The sequence below is a fragment of the Cuculus canorus genome, chromosome 9 (genome assembly GCF_017976375.1).
Source record: "Cuculus canorus isolate bCucCan1 chromosome 9, bCucCan1.pri, whole genome shotgun sequence".
Classification (NCBI taxonomy): domain Eukaryota; kingdom Metazoa; phylum Chordata; class Aves; order Cuculiformes; family Cuculidae; genus Cuculus; species Cuculus canorus.
Genome location: NC_071409.1, coordinates 25,941,548 through 25,960,635, shown reverse-complemented (window position 1 = coordinate 25,960,635; position 19,088 = coordinate 25,941,548). Strand labels below are relative to the sequence as shown.

The 19,088-nt window shown below is 44.0% G+C and overlaps 2 protein-coding genes across 2 annotated transcripts; both read right to left on the bottom strand.

Moving 5' to 3' along the window:
* Positions 1-854: 854 nt before the first annotated feature.
* Positions 855-7,184, bottom strand: TM4SF18 (transmembrane 4 L six family member 18). Its single transcript, XM_054073915.1, has 5 exons — positions 6,687-7,184; positions 4,771-4,860; positions 3,952-4,094; positions 3,372-3,552; positions 855-3,198 (listed from the first exon to the last, which is right to left on the bottom strand). The coding sequence occupies exons 1-5, from the start codon at positions 6,861-6,863 to the stop codon at positions 3,184-3,186; spliced, it is 606 nt and encodes a 201-aa protein (XP_053929890.1). The 5' UTR covers positions 6,864-7,184; the 3' UTR covers positions 855-3,183.
* A 4,302-nt stretch (positions 7,185-11,486) lies between these two features.
* On the bottom strand, positions 11,487-18,177 carry LOC104065283 (transmembrane 4 L6 family member 1). Its single transcript, XM_009567737.2, has 5 exons — positions 17,894-18,177; positions 16,198-16,287; positions 15,960-16,108; positions 14,372-14,552; positions 11,487-12,914 (listed from the first exon to the last, which is right to left on the bottom strand). The coding sequence occupies exons 1-5, from the start codon at positions 18,068-18,070 to the stop codon at positions 12,900-12,902; spliced, it is 612 nt and encodes a 203-aa protein (XP_009566032.1). The 5' UTR covers positions 18,071-18,177; the 3' UTR covers positions 11,487-12,899.
* Positions 18,178-19,088: the final 911 nt, after the last annotated feature.

Below are 19,088 nucleotides of genomic sequence, written 5' to 3'. Positions count from 1 at the left end.
AGCCCCTAAAATGCAGAGGTGGATGGGGCACTGCAGTATTTTACTACAAATCTCTACTCACCATTCTTTGTGGACAAACCAGTGGTGGTGTTTGAAGTGAATGACACTCCTGTTTCACAGACAGCATCGTGGTACTCTGGCCAAATGCGCTGGCTGTGAGGAACAAAGAATGCTGGAACTCTTCCTTCCAGCTTTCAGTAGTAACTCCTCCCTTACAGAAGTTTATAAACTCAAATCTTCATTCTAGCTGTGGTTTATGTGTGGGTTCCAGCAGGCAGCGCATGCCCTTCAGGCTCAGGAACGCTTCTAAAAAGGGTTTCTCATATGCTCATGGTGTGAGCTTTTTCCTTGCTCCGCGGCCCCCTCCTCTCTGCCCTTGTGTCCTGCAGCTGGAGAACCAGGTGCTTACATTGCCTCAACCACCACCATCAGTCACCCACTACATCTTGATTTCAAGCCAGTTAATATTCCTTCCAGGAATCTTGGTTTACCACCAGGCACAGTTGATAGCACCTCCTGTTAAAGCCAATACATGTAGGATTGAATCAGGATTTAAGCTGATTAGGCCCCGTTTAATTTCGCCTTACACCCAAAAGTTGAAATAAGTTGTTAAATTTATCAATGCGACACACTGTTAGCCTTTAATACTTCTGCCACCAGCTTCAATAAACTGCTCGTTTCAAAGCTGAGCCGTCAAGTCGCAGTTGAGTCTGGCTACGGCAATGGAGATGGCAGCATCTGGGTTGTGGATAAAGAGGGCTGCAGAATCAATCCATCCAACAAGAACCAAATGTCATGCCTGTCTTTGATTTAAACCATTAGAATAGGAGCTACCAGCCTGTGGTGGAGTGGAAATGTACATTCACAAGACACTATGACAAAAGAAGGGATGAATTAAAGACAGCGAGGCCTTGCCAAGGGTTGGGTACCGCCACCAATAACACTGCTATGGAAAAAGCTGTCAAAGTTGATACTGTTCTTTGTGCCTCCTGTCTGACAAGCTCAAGACTTTTCCATGATCCAGTTGATCTTTAAGGTCCCTTCCAACCCAAACCATTCTCTTATTTTATGATCAGAGACAGAATTATTGAAAAGTGGAAAGGTCACATACAGGAGAAAAATAAAGGGTTAAGAGCTTGCAGGTGTAACTTTAGGGTATATGTCACGACTCTCATCCAGCATAGCAGGATCTATCTCAATACATCCTGTTTCCCTAAAGATAAGCCTATATTTTCCCTGTGGTTGAGCTGGAGACTGAATAGAATACCTCTTTTGCTTTCTTCAGTGAAATGGCACCACTCGCATTCAGAATATTTAGCAGTTCTAGGGGCTTTGAGCATCTACTTCACACACACTATTTTCCAACCAAATAGCGAAAACCTTCATTCAAATATTTCCAACATTTTCAAGATAAACACCTCCACGATTTACAGGCACAAAATCATCAAGATTCCCCAAGGTGAGGGGGTCGAGTCGCCTTCCCTGGAGGTGTTTAAGGAACGGGTGGATGAAGTGCTGAGGGCCATGGTTTAGGGAGTGTTAGGAATGGTTGGACTCGATGATCCAGTGGGTCCTTTCCAACCTGGTGATTCTGTGATTCGAGGTTGATTGTTTTTTTTCCCATTTAGTCTGCAAGCAAGATCCACAAATCCATAAGAATGTGGGATTATTATCTAAGTACATAAAGATGATATATGATATGGTATATACTTAAACCTAGGGAAAAACAATGGTGCAATAGCAAACAATCCCCATTTTGTAACCATGTCTTTTTACCGTGTGCCTCTGAACATCCACACCACCTTGAACCATCTCCCAGAAGACCAGCCCCACTCTTAAACACCATTTCTTTATTACTTCTTGTGAGTTAATAGAAACTAAGCAATTGAAACAGAGGCATTCTTCAAATCCTATGGGAAGAAATCGGGTTTTCAGAACAATCTGACATAGGAATATCAAGGCAAAATCTCAATATTGTCTCAATATGACCAATATTCTATTTTTTCTATATATGTTACCCACACCTGCCATTTACTGTATGGTTAGTGTGTCTGACACTATATCAGATGTTGATATAGCTCATGTAATATAGTTCTGATATAATAGGGATACATGTATTGCTATGAGACTAAAGTACATATTTCGCCTTCCCCGGGTGTTCGTTCTCTCAAAACCAGGGTGCTCAGTACTGCCAGATATTGTACAAATGAGCCACGTGCCCACTTCTTTGTGAATCCTTGAATTTCCACTGGAAATAATTTTTTTTAGCAGTTAAAAAGACAGTTTTGGTGCTAATTTAACACTGATTATTCTTTTTCATCTGATTATTGTCAAGAACTTGGCCTTCCTTTTAGCAAGGTTAGGGAATTATAAGACTGTTAATAAGCTAACACCTGATGCTCACAAGGTTCCCTCACATATTCCCTCAAGTCACATAATTCTTGATAAAAGAAAATGTTTGCCTCTTAGTATAAAATAAAAAGAAACCCAGCGCAGCTATTAACATGTACTAATTAGCATGGCTGACTTCAGAGCTGTGTATCTAAACTTTCAAGCAGGCCTGGATGCCTTTCTAAAAGCCTTCCCGCAGGAAGACTTGGTGGAATTCTCTCAGTAATTGCCGTGTGCCATTAAGAACTTCCAAAGCAGGAGGAGTCGGGGAGGCTGCTGCCTTTTATGACCACTGTATTTTGCCTGTAACTAAAATTTACTCATTTAGAAATCATAGCTTCGTTCAATGCACTAATTCTCAAGGGAATAAAACCTCCTGACACACCGGGCTTTGATTCAGGCTATTTCAGAACAACCAATATTCCTGTGTTTTAGACAAAGAGAGCGGAGTATAAAAGCACTTCTACAGCAGTTTATTTAAAAACAAAAAAAAAGTGATTCCAATAAAAGAGCAGCTCAGTGGTATTCAGACCTTCCTATTGCCAGAACAAGGTGGAGGGTGAAAAAAAAACGGAGTCATTCCCAGGGTCAACTGGACTGGTAAGAAAACAAGTGGAAAAACGTAAATGGCCAAACCTTTCAAATGGTTTCATCAAAAATAGAGACAAAGATTGAAGACAAAGGTTTCGATTGTCTTTGCAGCACCCAAATCTACCATTGTAAATGTTGGAGAAGCCATTTCTCTTCTTTTCTGGGGGTGGAGGAAGCAGTGAAGATTTCCTTGCTTTTTTTTCAAAGAATCCTGGCCTGCAAATAAAAAAGGAAGGAAGTAATCGCCCTCTTTTTCCAATTCCAAGTAATAAGAATGGACCTCCATAGGGAATACATAAACCCAAAAGGGTAGGTCCTCAACTGAGAGAAACTGCTGAAGATAAACTGACTTGGAGATGCTGAAGAATTTACCTCAGGTATTTGGTTACCTGGACAAAAACAGAATAGGTCCCACAGAGCGTCCGTTTCAGCTCCGCAGCCACTTTGAGGAAGCAGATGATCAGCTGCAGCCCACTGAGGGCTATGAGAACAGAAAGCAAAATGATGCTCCACTCCACTACGTTCGGAGGTTCCGTGCACCGAGACCACGCAGGGTAATCTGTGAGGTACCTATTAGAGAAACAGTAAAGTGAAGTAAATTAGAAGTGATGGGGGAAACTCAATTTAAATACACATTATTTTATCTGTAGTATATAAAAAAAAAAATTGGGCTTTATATACTTCAGGAGCCAGACTCTAGACTTTCAGTACACCAACAGAACTCCTGCACAGGCTCGCCAAACTGCAGAGTGAAAAGTCTTATTTTCCTCAAAACATCTTCATTGCATTTCATCTTTCCTTACAAGGAGATAAATACTTTCTCAGAGGATTCTGGTCCTCAGTAGAGAGGCTGAAAAACCTCACTGCCAATAAAGGTCTTGTGTTGGAGAAACTGTGGAACACTCAGAAAATTTGGCTATTGTTTTGGTGAACAATTTCTTCTAGAAAAATTATCTTGATGTCTCTTACCCTCCAGCAGTGTCTTTGAAGATATAATCCCATCCACTTGAGGAATTGCAGAAGGGGCCTTGGATCAACCCCAAGATGAAAACGATGAGGCTGTATCCAGAGAAAGCAACTCCAAGCAGGGCTAGCACAATTGAGATAAAACTCTGAAGTAACGAGAGACAAATGTTACTGGATGGGGACAATGTCCATGGAAAATTCAGCCCATCTTAGCCACCGCCCTGGGGATGGATTTCATATCCGATTGTCCCAGTCTTTGAAATTCAGAAAGAAAAAGGCCCAGTAAAGAACAGTAAGCATATACACGAAAAATAAAGACTGAGACAGAGTTTAAGACAGTTTCACAACTCTCGGTTAAATATCGTCTGAGGATTTTTTATTTTAAACATGCATTTAAGCAAAACTGTTTCCCAAAATGCTGGAGGATCACAACACGCCTTAAACACATTTGCGTCCTCCATAGAGTAAATTAAGTAATTACTGGAAAAAATAACTTCCAGATAACAGAAGCAAGGGGATCAAGCTGGTTAATTGGGTCACTTTATTGAAACTCCCAGGCCTTCTGTGTTCTTATTTTATCTTACAAGGACATTTTTGTCAGTTTTGGGGGTTTTTTTTGGTTTATTTTTCTTTCTCCTTGCTTATGCATCAGAAGGAAGGAGCTACACTTTCTGTGACCTCTCAACTCAACTTCAAATCCTTCCCTGTGGAAGGAAGCGGAAACAGAGGGATGGAGAGGGCAGAGGATGTGCTGGAAACACGGGAGAAGGAAGGCTCTGAGAACAAACATTAGAGACACACAAAAATAAAGCACAGACTCACCCTGTAGGTTTTGTTACAGCTCTCGCTCTGGCAGCACCGATAGAACACGCTACACTCCAGTGCGATTAGAATTACTGCCAACAGGAGGATCTATAAGGGGACAGGATAAGGTCAGTGAAAGGACTGCAGGTATTAAGCCGGTCGCCTTCGCTGGTGGAAGGCAGGGACTGCGTCTGTATTGCTCTGTTGAGGTTTTAAAGCTGCTCAGGAGGAAAGCACAAATATTCAAGGCACACCGTGGACTGTTCTTATTAGGCTGTCATGGTACTTGTTTCTGGTACTTGAAAACAAGAGCACGGTGTCACCTGTCCCAGCTGGGATGGACACAGCTATACCAGTGAAGATGAGAGAATAAATCCAAGCTCGCAAGTAGAAGAACCACTACAAAGGCAAGGAAAGATATTTCATTGATGCGACCACACCAGCTTCTCGCTGACAGAGTTACACAAAAGCCAACCGTATCCTGGGCTGCGTGCAAGGCAGCGTGGCCGGCAGGGCCAGGGAGGGCATTCTGCCCCTCTATTCCTCTCTTGTGAGACCTCATCTGGAGCACTGTGTCCAGTCCTGGAATCATCAACATAAGGAGGAGATGGGGCTGTTGCAATGGGTCCAGAGGAGGCTACAAAGGTGATCCAAGGGCTGGAACACCTTCCATACGAGGACAGGTTGAGAGAGTTGGGGTTGTTGAGACTGGAGAAGAGAAGGCTCCGAGGAGACCTTAGAGCAGCTTCTGGTACCTGAAGAGGCTACAAGAAAGCTGAGGAGGGGCTGCTCACAAAGTTTTGTAGTGATAGGATGAGGGGCAATGGGTATAAACTGGAGAGGGGCAGATTTAGACTGGGCATAAGGAGGAATTTCTTCACCACGAGGGTGGGTTGGCCCTGGCCCAGGTTGCCCAGGGAAGCTGTGGCTGCCCCATCCCTGGAGGGGTTCCAGGCCAGGTTGGATGGGGCTTGGAGCCCCTGATCCAGTGGGAGGTGTCCCTGCCCATGGCAGGAGGGTGGAAATGGATGGGCTTTGAGGTCCCTTCCAACCCAAACTATTCTATGATTCTATGAAATCAAGGTAAAACCTTCCTTACCAACACAGTTATCCCAGAAAAATTTAGTAATACAAGCTTTTTGTTAAAAAAAGACTTTCCCATGTTTTCTCTGTCAAGTGTCCCCTCAAATGCTGCTGCTGCCCTGTGTGTAACAGGTTAGTATATATAATAAATTAGTAATGATCCTAAGGCTTCAAAATACCAATATCACTGTTCCCCAAATTTTCAACTATGCTTTTCTGTTCAAATTGTCTGCCTGACAGTTTTTTTTCCTCTCCTAGAAAAGATGAGGCTCTTCTGCTTTAGGAAGAACAGACAATTTTAAGAGAGCTGGTTTATTACTGCAGATGAGCGCATTACAAATGTAGCAGAGAAAACCCTACCGTGCCAATCACAGTAAGATGATCTGTGTTTAGCCTAACAGTGGCACTTGATGCATTGTGAGCTGTATCCAAGTCCTCTAAATATCGAGGCGTACAGCTCTTAAAAACATCTGAACAGTTACAAGAAGGGGTCTTCTAGGTTTTGTTTCATTTTGTTATGCTCGAAGAGCTCTAATTCAACCTCCAGAGAGGATTAAATCAACATAGCGCCTGTCTCTATAATATAAATATAAATTATACACTAACAAAAACCCAGCAGAATAAAAAGAAATCAACCCTGCAAAATCACTTACGTGGAATTGAACAGTACACATAACATGTCATTCAGTATATTAACATTTTTTTCAGTTTGATCTGCCTGCAGGGTTTCTGCCGCTGTAATCCACACTCCCCTTAGAAGCACAATTAGTGCGAGTCCATTGTTGCACGGTAACACAATGCTATTTGCAGCAGAAAGTAATTAATTGCAAGCCCACGGAATCGACACTTACCAGCACACCTGAGAAACAGATCCCTTCAAAATGCCACACGTAGTTGGGAAGCTGATAACTGGCAGCATGGGAAGCTTTCCCATTAGGGAAGTATAATAGGACATTAACGACAATACTCCAAAGTGCAAGAGGGATCAGCAGACAACTCAAACAGCTTCCACACGTCTCTAAAGCCATCGCTCAAGAACTTTAGAAGTTTCGCTCTTCTAAGCTAACAGAAGATCACAGAGCGTTAAATATGAGAAGTGTTTTGACCTCCTCAGTTGGATTCAGTCATTTCATATTCACAGAAACCGAGGCTGGGGTATGATTCCAGAGAGGTGCTTAGCAGTTAGCAGAACAATAGAGGAATATCACTCTTTAAACTCATCGTCCGTTCTAAGCACATGTCTTTAAGTAGCGGTTTCCCTTCTAAGGGATCCTCCTTTGTGATCTTCCAAATGAAATATGTCTGGAAATCAGACTCAGGAAGGAACTTCAGAAGTCTCATTTCCTAGGGACTGCTTAGGAACACACTCCTCCCGAGAACACGGATTACGATGCAGATACTCGGTGACGTTAGGCAGCTTGCCCAGCCTTGCTGCAGCTCAGATTGCCGACCCTACGGAGGGAAGGGGGCTGCCAAGCGATAAACACGTCCAGCCTCTGCACAAAAGGGCACACGCGCCCTCACATCGCAGAGGATTAACACCAGGGCTTGGCAGTTACGGCGCTAAGGGAGAACCAACGCTTGCTGCTAACTTGGAGCCGCCTCACAAAACCACTGAGCTCGACCTCAGCCACTTTGCAGAGAGCACAGAAGCCCTAATAACACTGGTTAGAAACTTCCAGGCAGATTTATTGTCATGCATTAATAACTACTTTTTTTTTCTGCAGCATTATCAACCTGGTGATCCTACGAGTCTATGATTCTGCGGCTGGATTGTTTCACAAATTAAATCCTACTGTTTCCCCCGTTGTTGCACGCTGTGCTCACAGCTGAGCGTGCACAGCTATAGCTCTGACCGAAGTACACGTGGCTTCTTGTACAGGTCTGACAGTTTTTGGAAGCGCCTGCTGCTTTGCACGGTGCAAAGCCAACCCTAGACAGCTTCCCCATGTTCGTGTGTCATCATTCCCCAAGCAACTAAACATCCATCCCAGTATCACAGAGCCGGAGCTGTTTGAGCTCTCACAGTACAACCCAAACCTTCTTTCCATGCCCCGTGAGTCATCAGAAAGTAACTCAAGAAGGAGCTTAGGGTTTATTCAACAGGAAAGTCGCAGTCAGAGAACAAAAAAAATTGGGGCTCTACCAAAAGCGAGAAGGCTGATTTTAGAAGCAATGATATCATGGCATATTTTCTTTCTTGTTTCCTCATGAGCTGTTTTAGGCTCTGCACATGAGCCTTCTCTCATGATCTCATAAAAGCTGTTTGGGTTGCACATTGCAACTAATTCCTTCCTATTGCTTGAAATGAGATCAGCCAGGGAAATGGGCACGGTGCTGCTCAGGCAGTCACACTGTTTTTCTACCTATTCTCTGCTGTGACTCCTCTGTTTCCTACTCCCCTTCTTTTTCTAGGAGGTTTCATTCTGAAACCCTAAGCCATTAGCCCTGAGGATCTCCCCACATTTCCTGCTTTACTCCCTAATGACTATGAATACTTTTTTCAGCCCTTCTTCTAACTGAAACTAGTGGCAAACCTCCCTTTGCAGGCTCACAGGGACAGACAGAACTCGCATCATGAGCACTGCACCATACAGATCAGAGAGAAGATGTGAGCTAAGAAAGCAGACACACCTCACATCCCCGGGATGGATTTTTTTATTACAAAACTCAGAGATCATAGAATCATAGAAAGGTTTGGGGTGGAAGGGACCTCAAAGCCCATCCAGTTCCAACCCACTGCCACGGGCAGGGACACCTCCCACTGGACCAGGAGCTCCAAGCCCCATCCAACCTGGCCTGGAACCCCTCCAGGGATGGGGCAGCCACCACTGCTCTGGGAAACCTGTTCCAGTGCCCACCACCCTCTCTGTGACAGAAATTCCTCCTTATATCCAGTCTAACTCTGCCCCTCTCCAGTTTATCCCCATTTCCCCTCATCCTATCCCCACAAGCCTTTGTAAACAGCCCCTTCCCAGCTTTCTTGTGGCCCCTTTGGGTACTGGAAAGTCGCTATAAGTTCATGTAAGAGGCTGAAATCTTTTTATCTAAAAGCAAAGGCCAAAATTACTGGCGAGCAGCTTAGCTGATAATCAGATTTGCTGCTACGTCCTACAGTAATCTGTCCCGATTAGAAGAAGCTCCCTTGGAAAACGACCCCTGAAAGAGCGTTCCTTCTGCAGGACAGCAGTTCACATCATGACTTATTGTGTATTACAACCAAGGTCTACAAATACCAAACCAAGTTGTGGTTTTTTGCTGGTTCACTGTACTGCTAGAGCAGTAAGCAACTGTTCTATATGAAGAACTAAGCAAACGTGGCAATTTTCTCAAATCCCTTACCAAGTGTTGCAAGAACTTCTTTCCTGTCACTGTCGATATCCACGAGCTGATGCCAAACCCGTTACCGAGAAACCATGTTTACTCTGGATGAATGACTTCAGCTCGCTGGAATGAATTTAACCTAAACCAATCATTTCTTTACAATGGAACTGATAAACTCCCGAACCAGTCTTACACATAGGTCAAAAAAAAAATTCAACAGGCATTTTAAAAGATAACAAACAGTGAGTATTGAAGCTGTGCCTTAGTGCCACACGAATCTGAGGTAAAGTTTTAATTCTAAGCCCTAATCGTTCTGTCCATTAGAATTTCTAAAACAATTTCAGTTCTTTAATTAGCTGCATGTATCAGGAAGAAAAGTAACTATTACGCAAGTATATAGGCAAAAATGTAAGTTGTGTGGGAATTATACCCTATTCCATCACAATCCTCTTTTCCTCCTCCTCTCACGCCATCCAATCTAAACTTGCAGATCCTTTTTCAAACAGTGCTTCTTCACAAACAAAGATACCACAACACACAGCACCAAGGAAATTGTGTGTATATGCATATGCACACGCATATTTTCCTCCCTCCCACAGCAGTGCAAGACAGGGATAAACACAACAAACACTAATAGTATTAAAGACCGTACCTTACTACTTCTATATATTTATTTATGAATAAATAGTACTACAAGAAGCAGACATCCCAAGATTCTAAGCACAGCTTTTCCCCTCTAGGAGGTTTTTGTGCTGTGGAATTGTGTGCAATTTCATTTTTACAGTTGATTTTTTTTCAGCTATATATTTGTTGTGACTCAGTTGTGAGGATGGATTCACCTCGAGCTTTTGGCTACCTTTAAAGACCACCTTCGCAGCTACAAATAGCACTAAGTATGCACTGGCACCCACGGGAAAGCCTTTTCCTCCCATAAACAGAGACAGAGCTACAAAAATGATCTGAGGGCTGGAGCGCCTCCATATGAGGACATTGTGAGACCTCATCTGGAATATTGTGTCCAGTACTGAAATCCACAATATAAGAAGGAGATGGACTTGTTGGAACGGGTCCAGAGGAGGCTACAAGGATGATCCGAGTGCTGGAGCACCTCCCGTATGAGGACAGACTGAGAGACTTGGGGTTGTTCAGTCTGGAGAAGAGAAGGCTCCGAGGAGACCCTATAGCAACTTTCCAGTATCTGAAGAGGCTACAAGAAAGCTGAGAAGGGACTGTTTACAAAGGCTTGGAGTGACAGGACGAGGGGCAACAGGGAAAAACCGGAGAGAGGCAGATTTAGACTGGACATTAGGAGGAATTTCTTCCCGATGAGGGTGGGGAGGCCCTGGCCCAGGGTGCCCAGGGAAGCTGTGGCTGCCCCATCCCTGGAGGGGTTCCAGGCCAGGTTGGATGGGGCTTGGAGCCCCTGATCCAGTGGGAGGTGTCCCTGCCCACAGCAGGGAGGTTGGAACTGGATGATCTTTAAGGTCCCTTCCAACACAAACTCTTCTATGATTCTAACTTACCTGTTTTCAAAGATGACATCAACCGCCAGGTTCCTCAACTAAGCAATAATGGTAATCAGACTCATTCCTTTGTTTTTCACTGCCATTGCCAGCAGCACACTCACCTCACCAGCACGCTGCTGGCAGCATATCATTCAGATTTACTCTACCTTGTGACAGAACATCTCGCTGTAACATCCTACAAGCCGCACTTCAGAGGTTCTTGCATGGGATCTCAGAACACTGCCTCCAGGCTGCTTACTGCTGAAGACAAATATTTCAGATTAATCCATCACTGCTGACCTGAATTAACACTGTATTTTCTGAACACTGAGGCAAAAAGCAGGACTCGGACCCACACTTTGTTTTGTCTCCTGACTCTGCCTACTCAGTCGGGAGGTGAGCCCTTCTTTGGGGAGCAGAAGACAGGACACAGTGACCCAGCTGTGTGGGAACCTCCCTCTGGTCCTTGGAAGGACTATTAGCAATAAACTTCCAGCCCAGACCCAGAATTAAGTCTCTTAGCTGTCTGCAGAGCTGTCGTTGGACTATCGTTTCCTCATTGATGCACAATTGCCTGGCTCAAATAAATGATCTAAACCAAAGCAGTTCCCATTCCCACTCTGACAGAGCCTGCTGGAGACAAAAAGTAGGTTATAATCTGCTTATTTTACATCCACATTCCTATGTCACCACTGCCCCGTACTGTAACCCCGGGAAAGCAGTGGTTCAGTCTGGGCAGGGAAAGAATCACTGACACCTGCTGGGTGTTTTTAATACAAATCTTTATTTGTTAAATACGGGAGAAGTTCAGAAAAGTCCTGAAAGTTGAATTGCGCTTATCTGCCCTCAATCATCTATATTTTACTGCTGTTTTTTTTTTTGCTCCAGCTGAGTATTCATTTAATCGGGGCCAGACTAGACTGGGTTTCTGTTCATTCCAACCTCAGAATGAAAGTGCAACTTTATTGGGAAAGCTTCATAAAGTACAGAGTTGGGTTTTTTCAGTAGTAAGGAGAAAAAAATACACAAAACAAACCCACATCTTTAGTGGTGTGTTCAGCCAGTTGTCTGTACTAAGAGGGAAGAGTTCTGTTCTTGGGGCCAGTTCCATTTAACATCATTATCAGTGGTCGGGATGAAGGGACTGAGTGGACCCTCAGAGAGTTTGCAGATGACACTGAACTGGGCAGAAGTGTTGATTTGCTTGAGGGAAGGGAAGCTCTATAGGGGCAGGGTGGACCAATGGGCTGCAGACAATGGTATGAGCTTCAACAGGGCCAAGGGATGGGTTTCTCCACTTGGGTCACAAACACCCCATGCAGTGCTACCGGCTTGGTGTAGAGTGGCTGGAAAGCTGCCTGGTGGAAAAGGCCCTGGGGATGTTGGTTGACAGCAGCTGAACATGAGCCAGCAGTGGCCCAGGTGGCCAAGAAAGTCAACAGCATCCTGGCCAGCATCAGAAACAGTGTGGCCAGCAGGAGCAGGGAAGTCCTCCTTCCTCTGTACTCAGCATTGGTGAAGGTGCATCTCAAATCCTGGGTTCAGTTTTGGGTCCCTCACTACAGGGACACTGAGGTGCTGGAGGGCGTCCAGAGAAGGGCAAAAAGTTGGTGAAGGGCTGGAGAACAAGTCTTATGAGGAGCGGTTGAGGGATCTGGGGTTGTTTAGTCCAGAAGAGAGGGGAGACTTTGTCACTGCCTACAACTCTCTGAAAGGAGGTTGTAGAGAAGTGGATGCTGGTGTCTTTTCCCAAGGCATAGGTGATAGGATGAGAGAAAACGGCCTTAAGTTGTGCCAGGGGAGGCTCACATTGGACATCATGAAAAATTTCTTCACCAAAAGGGTCATCAGGCCCCGGCAGAGCCTGCCCAGGCAGGTGGTGGAGTCCCCATCCCCAGAACTGTTTAACAGACGGGTGGATGAGGTGCTCAGGGATCTGGTTGCGTAGTGGACAGAGACGGTTGGACTCTGTGATCTCAAAGGTCTTTTCCAACCAAAAAAATTCTATGAAATAATCAAAGATATTCAGGATATATTTTGCCTTTAGATACAGGGACATAAATGGACAACCTGCACATGATTGCAACAACAAAGCCTGGCCCAGAGTCAGTTAAATCTATAGCAACAGCACAGTCTGACAACAAACAATGCACATTTTAGTATGCATGGGATATAAAAACCCACAGAATACTTAAAACACCACACATGCACCGACGTCAACACATTGTCAGGTTTCTAGCAAGCGTACGCCTGTGGGGGAAACAAAAAGAAAGAAACGCATATTAAGAAGAATTCTAATAGTGTATATAAGACCTAAAATTAACCTGACAATGTTTAGACAACCATAACATGGCTCTTCTATACTGCAGTTACAGCATGGAAGGTAGGAGTGAGAAGACAGTAGTAGAATCATAGAATAGTTTGGGTTGGAAGGGACATTAAGGATCTTCCAGTGCCACCCCCTGCCATGGGCAGGGACACCTCCCACTGGCTCAGGCTGCCCAAGCCTCATCCAACCTGGCCTGGAACCCCTCCAGGGATGGGGCAGCCACCGCTTCCCAAGGCTACCTGTTCCAATGCTTTCAAATAGCTTTGAAAGAGCCCCAACATTCACCTATGTCAACTAAAAATATGAAACACAGTCTTAGCCGTAATGTATGCACAGTATCAATTATACCTGGTTTAAAGCTTATGCCACTAGAATTCCGACACTACCACCCCAACACTGATTTTAACGACATGGTCAAATTGTTTAACAAGACCCTAAAGAAATTTGGAGGAAATTGCCTTTTCTCACTCAAAACCCCTCACCTTCAAGAAACCCTTCACCATCTGTCTGCAGGTTTTGTTAGCTATTTAATTCCTGCAATGTAATGCCTTCTCATACCCTACTAGTGAAAGCAAGGCCAGGATGCTGCAGATTTCATTACATACGGCACAGTCACAGTGGTCTGTCAGCTGCTGTGAGTAAAATACGAGGCTAAAACAATATGGGCAGAACAAGCAGCCTACCACAAAACTGCACCACGTTATGCAACGATGGTTTAGGCTCTGGCAAAGTGTACCTCCAGTACCTGAAGGGGCGACGAGAAAGCTGCGAAGGGACTTTTTGCGAAGGCTTGGAGTGATAGGATGAGGGGCAATGGGTATAAACTGGAGAGGGGAAGATTTAGACTGGACATAAGGAGGAATTTCTTCACGCTGAGGGTGGGGAGGCCCTGGCCCAGGGTGCCCAGAGCAGGGGTGGCTGCCCCATCCCTGGAGGGGTTCCAGGCCAGGTTGGATGGGCCTTGGGCAGCCTGAGCCAGTGGGAGGTGTCCCTGCCCATGGCAGAGGGTTGGAACTGGATGATCTTTAAGGTCCCTTCCAACGCAAACTGTTCTATGATTCTATGAAAGAGCACCACCACCAGGAGATCTATGGTTCAGTTGTATCACCTCTATGGTGCTCACGACCACGTGTACCACAGGATGTGACAAAGCCTTCCAGCTCCTATGCAAACTAACTTCACTGCCACAGCTGAAAGCACATAGTCTAACAGTACACGAAAATGCTCAACACAAGAGGGCTATGAAGGAGTTGCACACTGAATTGTTGCTTAAGAATATCTGAAAGACTAGCTGCTGAGTAAGGCTCCACAGTAGCATCACTAACAAGAGCATTTCAGGTTCATCTGCAAAGCATGGTTACGGCTACAAATGTCTTACCTCCTCATGACTGCAGCACAACCCACACAATCCTCCAAGAATGCCATTGATTATCTGTATGAAGCACAGAATGAACTCTATTACTCCCACAACAAGGAGGATGGAAAAGAGGGTGACGTTCCAATGCACGATGTTATGAGGTTCTTGACATTCAGACCACTTGCTGTACTCAAACAAGTACCTGTGCACAGTGATTAAAAGCGTATTAACATTGTGACAGAGTAGGATGCTCACCACACACTAGAACCAGACCACGTCTAGTCTGTAACAGCCGCAAGGATCATCATTCTAAGTGGGAACAGAAAATGCAATCGTTGCTTCTCTGCAAAGTTTGCTCTGTTTAAGAACATGTTGAATGGTCAACGAGACGTTTTTACATCTTAATTTCTATTTAAAAACATTTAAGCTATAAAGGCAGAATCTTCTGCCACTGATTGAAGTGAGACAGAAGTTCAAGAAACCTGAAAGAGCAATGCTGTTTCTCAAAACAACTGCAGAGCTTTTGAGGACTCAGCCTGTATTCTAAAGGCAGCAATTATCGATCTGAAGCAAATGGATCACTTCCTCTCTTCTCCCTCTGTCTTCAGCCCCCCACGTGCCTATTCTGGAAGAGCCAAGGACAGGATAAGTTTGGAAGGGTACTGCTGTGTCCCAACCGCTGCTCCTCACCTACAGCTTCAGAACATCAGCACCGAGGAGCCTCCAAGCAAGGACTTAACTCAGGTCTTCTATATTCAGTCACAATTTGGGGGCAAGGAGGAATGCCCCCTCTTGGGAGAGATGCAACAGAAATGTAAAACTCAAACTCTCTGCTGTGAAGGAGCTCTGTGCGGCTTCTTAGTACTCAAACTGTCTCTAGTCTGGCATCAGCCATAAACTGTTAGCAGAATCAGCCTCGAGGTTGCCAACTGCACGCAGATACTGTAAAAGCACATCATGATCCAAATCAAATCCTCTTCCAAACTATGGGATTTGTGGGGATTAATGAGGAATAGCGTACAACTCATCTTCCCAGGCTTGGCTTGCTGGAGAACTCTAATTAGGGATAATGAAGAGCTTCTGGCCCTCCCCACCCTGCAGCATACAAAGAAGATTCTTATAAGCCTTCTCTAGTTTCACTTACAAAGGTTCTATGCTGTTGTTGCTAATGAGGGCATTCTGCCAGTTTGCACTGGTGTAAAGCAAATTCAGAAGGAAGCCTCAAAAAAACCAATTCCTACACAGTAGGAAAAAATTTCTAACAACCACTATTCATAGTTTGTAAAACCCTCAAACTCCCCAAACTTTGAACTTTATGTTAGAGATGTTCCTAGACATGAATTATACTTCTTATATAGAAATTATTACCTATATAAATACATTCAGATCCCTTTTTGTAGGACAGAGGATTTGTATTGCTTTGGATTTAAAACTCTAGCAGCGTGGGTAGCTGACACCCACGCTTTATTTCTGAGTGAGTGAGAAGCATAAACTTGGGAATGGATCTTGGTGCGTGGTTGCTGGATATTGCTGAAGGGCACTAGAATGAAGACTAAGCGTATACAGGAGAAGATGCAACATGCAACATCCTCATGGATGGACCACTTACCCTCCAGAGGATTGAGTGAAAGGATAGATCCAGTTTCTTTCTGGGTGAGTAGAACAATATGGTCCATGAGACAAGCCCAGCGCTGAAATGGTTATACAGTATCCAGAACCAAGAAGCCCGATAAAGGCTGCCAGAGCCGAGGACAGCATCTGCACAGCAAACAGAGACATGAACTTTTAACACACCCATCACCTTGCCTTTGGGATTTGCTGAGACTGGAATGTAAAGGCTCTCTTACCGCGCAGCTTTTCCCGCAGTCTGCGTGGCCAAAGCACCCACTGCAGTCATCGTGGTGAAGTCCAATGAATACCGCAGCTGGAATGAGTATCTAGGTAGGGAGAAAAAACACATCATCCTCTTTTGTTGCACGGACTGGACAGATAAAACACATTGCATCCATTAATATTGCTTCTTGGCAGGGAAATGGGGGTAGTCTGTATGACTATTCAGTTTTACTTGGTAGGCATCTCGCTACCAACAGCAGCGGTGCCAACACCAGGATGGGTATATTTCATTTTCTCTTAACTGCGTAGAGAGCCTGTCGATAAAGAGCCTGTTGTGGTATTGCTGACATTAAAAGGACTTCAACTTTAAAAGTTTTTATTCAAATTAAAGGCTGTATCCTGCAAATAAAATGCTTTGCAGAAACACGCCCTCACTTTCTGCCAAGTGAGGACTACAAGATAAGTCTCTCAATTAATCTGAGCAGAGTAGAAAGCCTGGAAATCCTTTGCCCAACTCAGGCAAACTTCTCACCGCAGACATCTAGCTTTTTGTAGGTTTTTACAACCACCTTCCAGTGACAGAAATGCAAAGTAACAAAGCAGAAGCTCTTTGTAAGTAACATAAGTCATCCATAGGCCAGAGATTTTAGCGTAAAATTGAGAAGGAGAAGGGTTATATAAAGAGAGTCCTCTTCCCTTCAGCACTAACAGGACCAAACAGGTTGCACTTACAAAGAGTCTTCACCCAGGAGTACCTCAGAAAACCATAAAGAGCAAAATGTTCTCTGCAAACTGCCCAGATTTACTTAACGATGTAAAACCAAAAGCCATCCAGTTGGACACATCCTTGTCAGCCCTTACTTCAACCTGCTGCTCAGCTCCAAAGCTGCAGGTCCAGAAGCGGTTGTACGTGTGAGTTCCAGGAGCAGTTCCACTGATTTCACTTGTGTTATTCTGTGTGTAAAGCCCAGTCTTTACAAATCCCAATCTCTTTTCCAGCAGAACTGTAACGCAGCTGTAAGCGCCACTCACTAAAGGGAGGGCTTTATCACGCAATGTTTTCAACCTGTGATTTACAGACACCTCCGGATCTGCAGCCTATTTATTTCTAAGCAGGACTTTTAAAAGCAAGTGAAAAAGGAAGCCTGGAGTCAGGGAACTTAAATATAGTCTACAAAGTTGAAAAGGCAGAAAAGAATAGTTTCAGATTAACAATTTCCTATGATAAACACACTGAAATCTTCACCCTTTGCTGTCACTTGAATGCAAAGTGTTGACAACTGCCACTCAATTCCTCCGAATAAAGAGCTAAGGCAGAGAAATAACTGTAAGCATCTCAGATAACAGGAACTAAGGAATTGCAACTACACGCTATCTAGGGACATAAAAGGAGAACGGTTCGCTAATAAGAGAAATAAGTGTTAACCCTTTACACAAACCCTGACCCACTGCGAGGCTTTGTTCCCATTTGGCATTTGGATTCTGCACCCCAGACTCTATGACCTTCTCTGCTCTAAAGTGCATAATGTTATAGATAAGTAATTGTAACTAATAATACCTATGGGGTAATATAGCTAATTTAGTCTGATACAACTCCAGAGATTTTGCAGATGAGAGAGATGATCAATAAATTACTGTAACTGGTAAAGAAACATTAATACCAAGTAGCTCCAACATAAACTGGAAAGAAACCACTAGCCCAGTACTTACCAAAATGCCTCCACCCAGAATGCCGTGAAGGCACTCCACGTATCTGCCGAGACGATGCTCTGAAGCGTATCTTGTTTCACCATTAGGAAAATAAAGTAAAATATTTGCGATGATGCTGATCAAGGCAAGGATGAGCAACTTATAACCAATACACCTGGCCCGCGCTCCAAAACACATGTTCTCAGCTCTGAAAAATCCTTCTCTCTCTAGTCCAATTCAACTGCTGTCATACCTGTCCTCACCTAAAAGAAGATCAGCCTTTCTTCTCACCTCCTTAAATACCCAGAGTAACCTAGCTACCTGGAATACGTTTACACCTCTTCATAACTACCATTCCCAATTTCAGAGCGAGGGAACGGATGGCAGAACGCCACCACCCTCTTTAAATGCAATAATTGCTGTCAAACCAAATGCAACCAAGGAAGGTAATTTCACTCTAATGGATGATGCATGGAATGGTCACCAGTGAACATGATTAGACATGAACCACAGGCTTAAACCACAATACAAGTTCTGTTAGGAACTGAAGGAAAAAGGTTTTGTTTTCTTTGTTAGAGGCAGCTTTGATTTTTAGGTTTATAGACTGATTCAGAACAACCTGAAGCTGGGGAAAGACTCAGCTGACTTCACGAGCATTGAGTCACAGTTTGGGGTGTAAATAGACTAAGGTCTACAGCAATGAGGAGTATGTAGAGCAACCACTCGCTTTGCTATCCTGTTGATGGAATAAGAGTAAACCTCATCAGGAAGGTGAAAAACAAATAAAATGGGCAGGTAGGCTTCTAAGGCGTGTCCTTGTTCTCACTATTATAAGTCAAGCTGAATTTAGATGAACAGCAATTTGTTAGAGCTAAACCAAGCAAACACTGAAGAAAAAAATCTGCTTCAAAAATAGGATTATTTCAGTCCTTGCACTGAAACAGAGAAACAAAAAAACAAAACCAGAAAAAACCCAAAGAGAGGAATTTATTACACCAGATGTTTCCAAGCTGTGTTACCTGCACCAGTAACACCAATTTGCATAATAAATGGAAATAAAGTTACCAGGAAAAATTAGGATCTATAGGCTTTTTTCTCTTCCCTCATGCAAATATTGCTAAAATAGACAAAATCTTCTGCAAATATTGCTAAAATAGACAAAATCTTCCTCCTCCACATACACAGAGCTCAGAGCATGATCTGCTGTGATCACCCC

Bases quoted from the DNA above. Each gene is read 5' to 3' on its own strand.
- TM4SF18 (XM_054073915.1), bottom strand. From the start codon at position 6,863: ATGGCTTTAGAGACGTGTGGAAGCTGTTTGAGTTGTCTGCTGATCCCT. The intron at 4,861-6,686 runs GTAAGTGTCGAT...GTCCCCTTATAG, and splicing joins TCTGTTTCTCAGGTGTGCTG to ATCCTCCTGTTGGCAGTAAT. The intron at 3,553-3,951 runs GTAAGAGACATC...TTTCTCTAATAG, and splicing joins TTCAAAGACACTGCTGGAGG to GTACCTCACAGATTACCCTG.
- LOC104065283 (XM_009567737.2), bottom strand. From the start codon at position 18,070: ATGTGTTTTGGAGCGCGGGCCAGGTGTATTGGTTATAAGTTGCTCATC. The intron at 16,109-16,197 runs GTAAGAGAGCCT...TTTGCTGTGCAG, and splicing joins ACTGCGGGAAAAGCTGCGCG to ATGCTGTCCTCGGCTCTGGC. The intron at 14,553-15,959 runs GTAAGTGGTCCA...CACTGTGCACAG, and splicing joins TTCACTCAATCCTCTGGAGG to GTACTTGTTTGAGTACAGCA.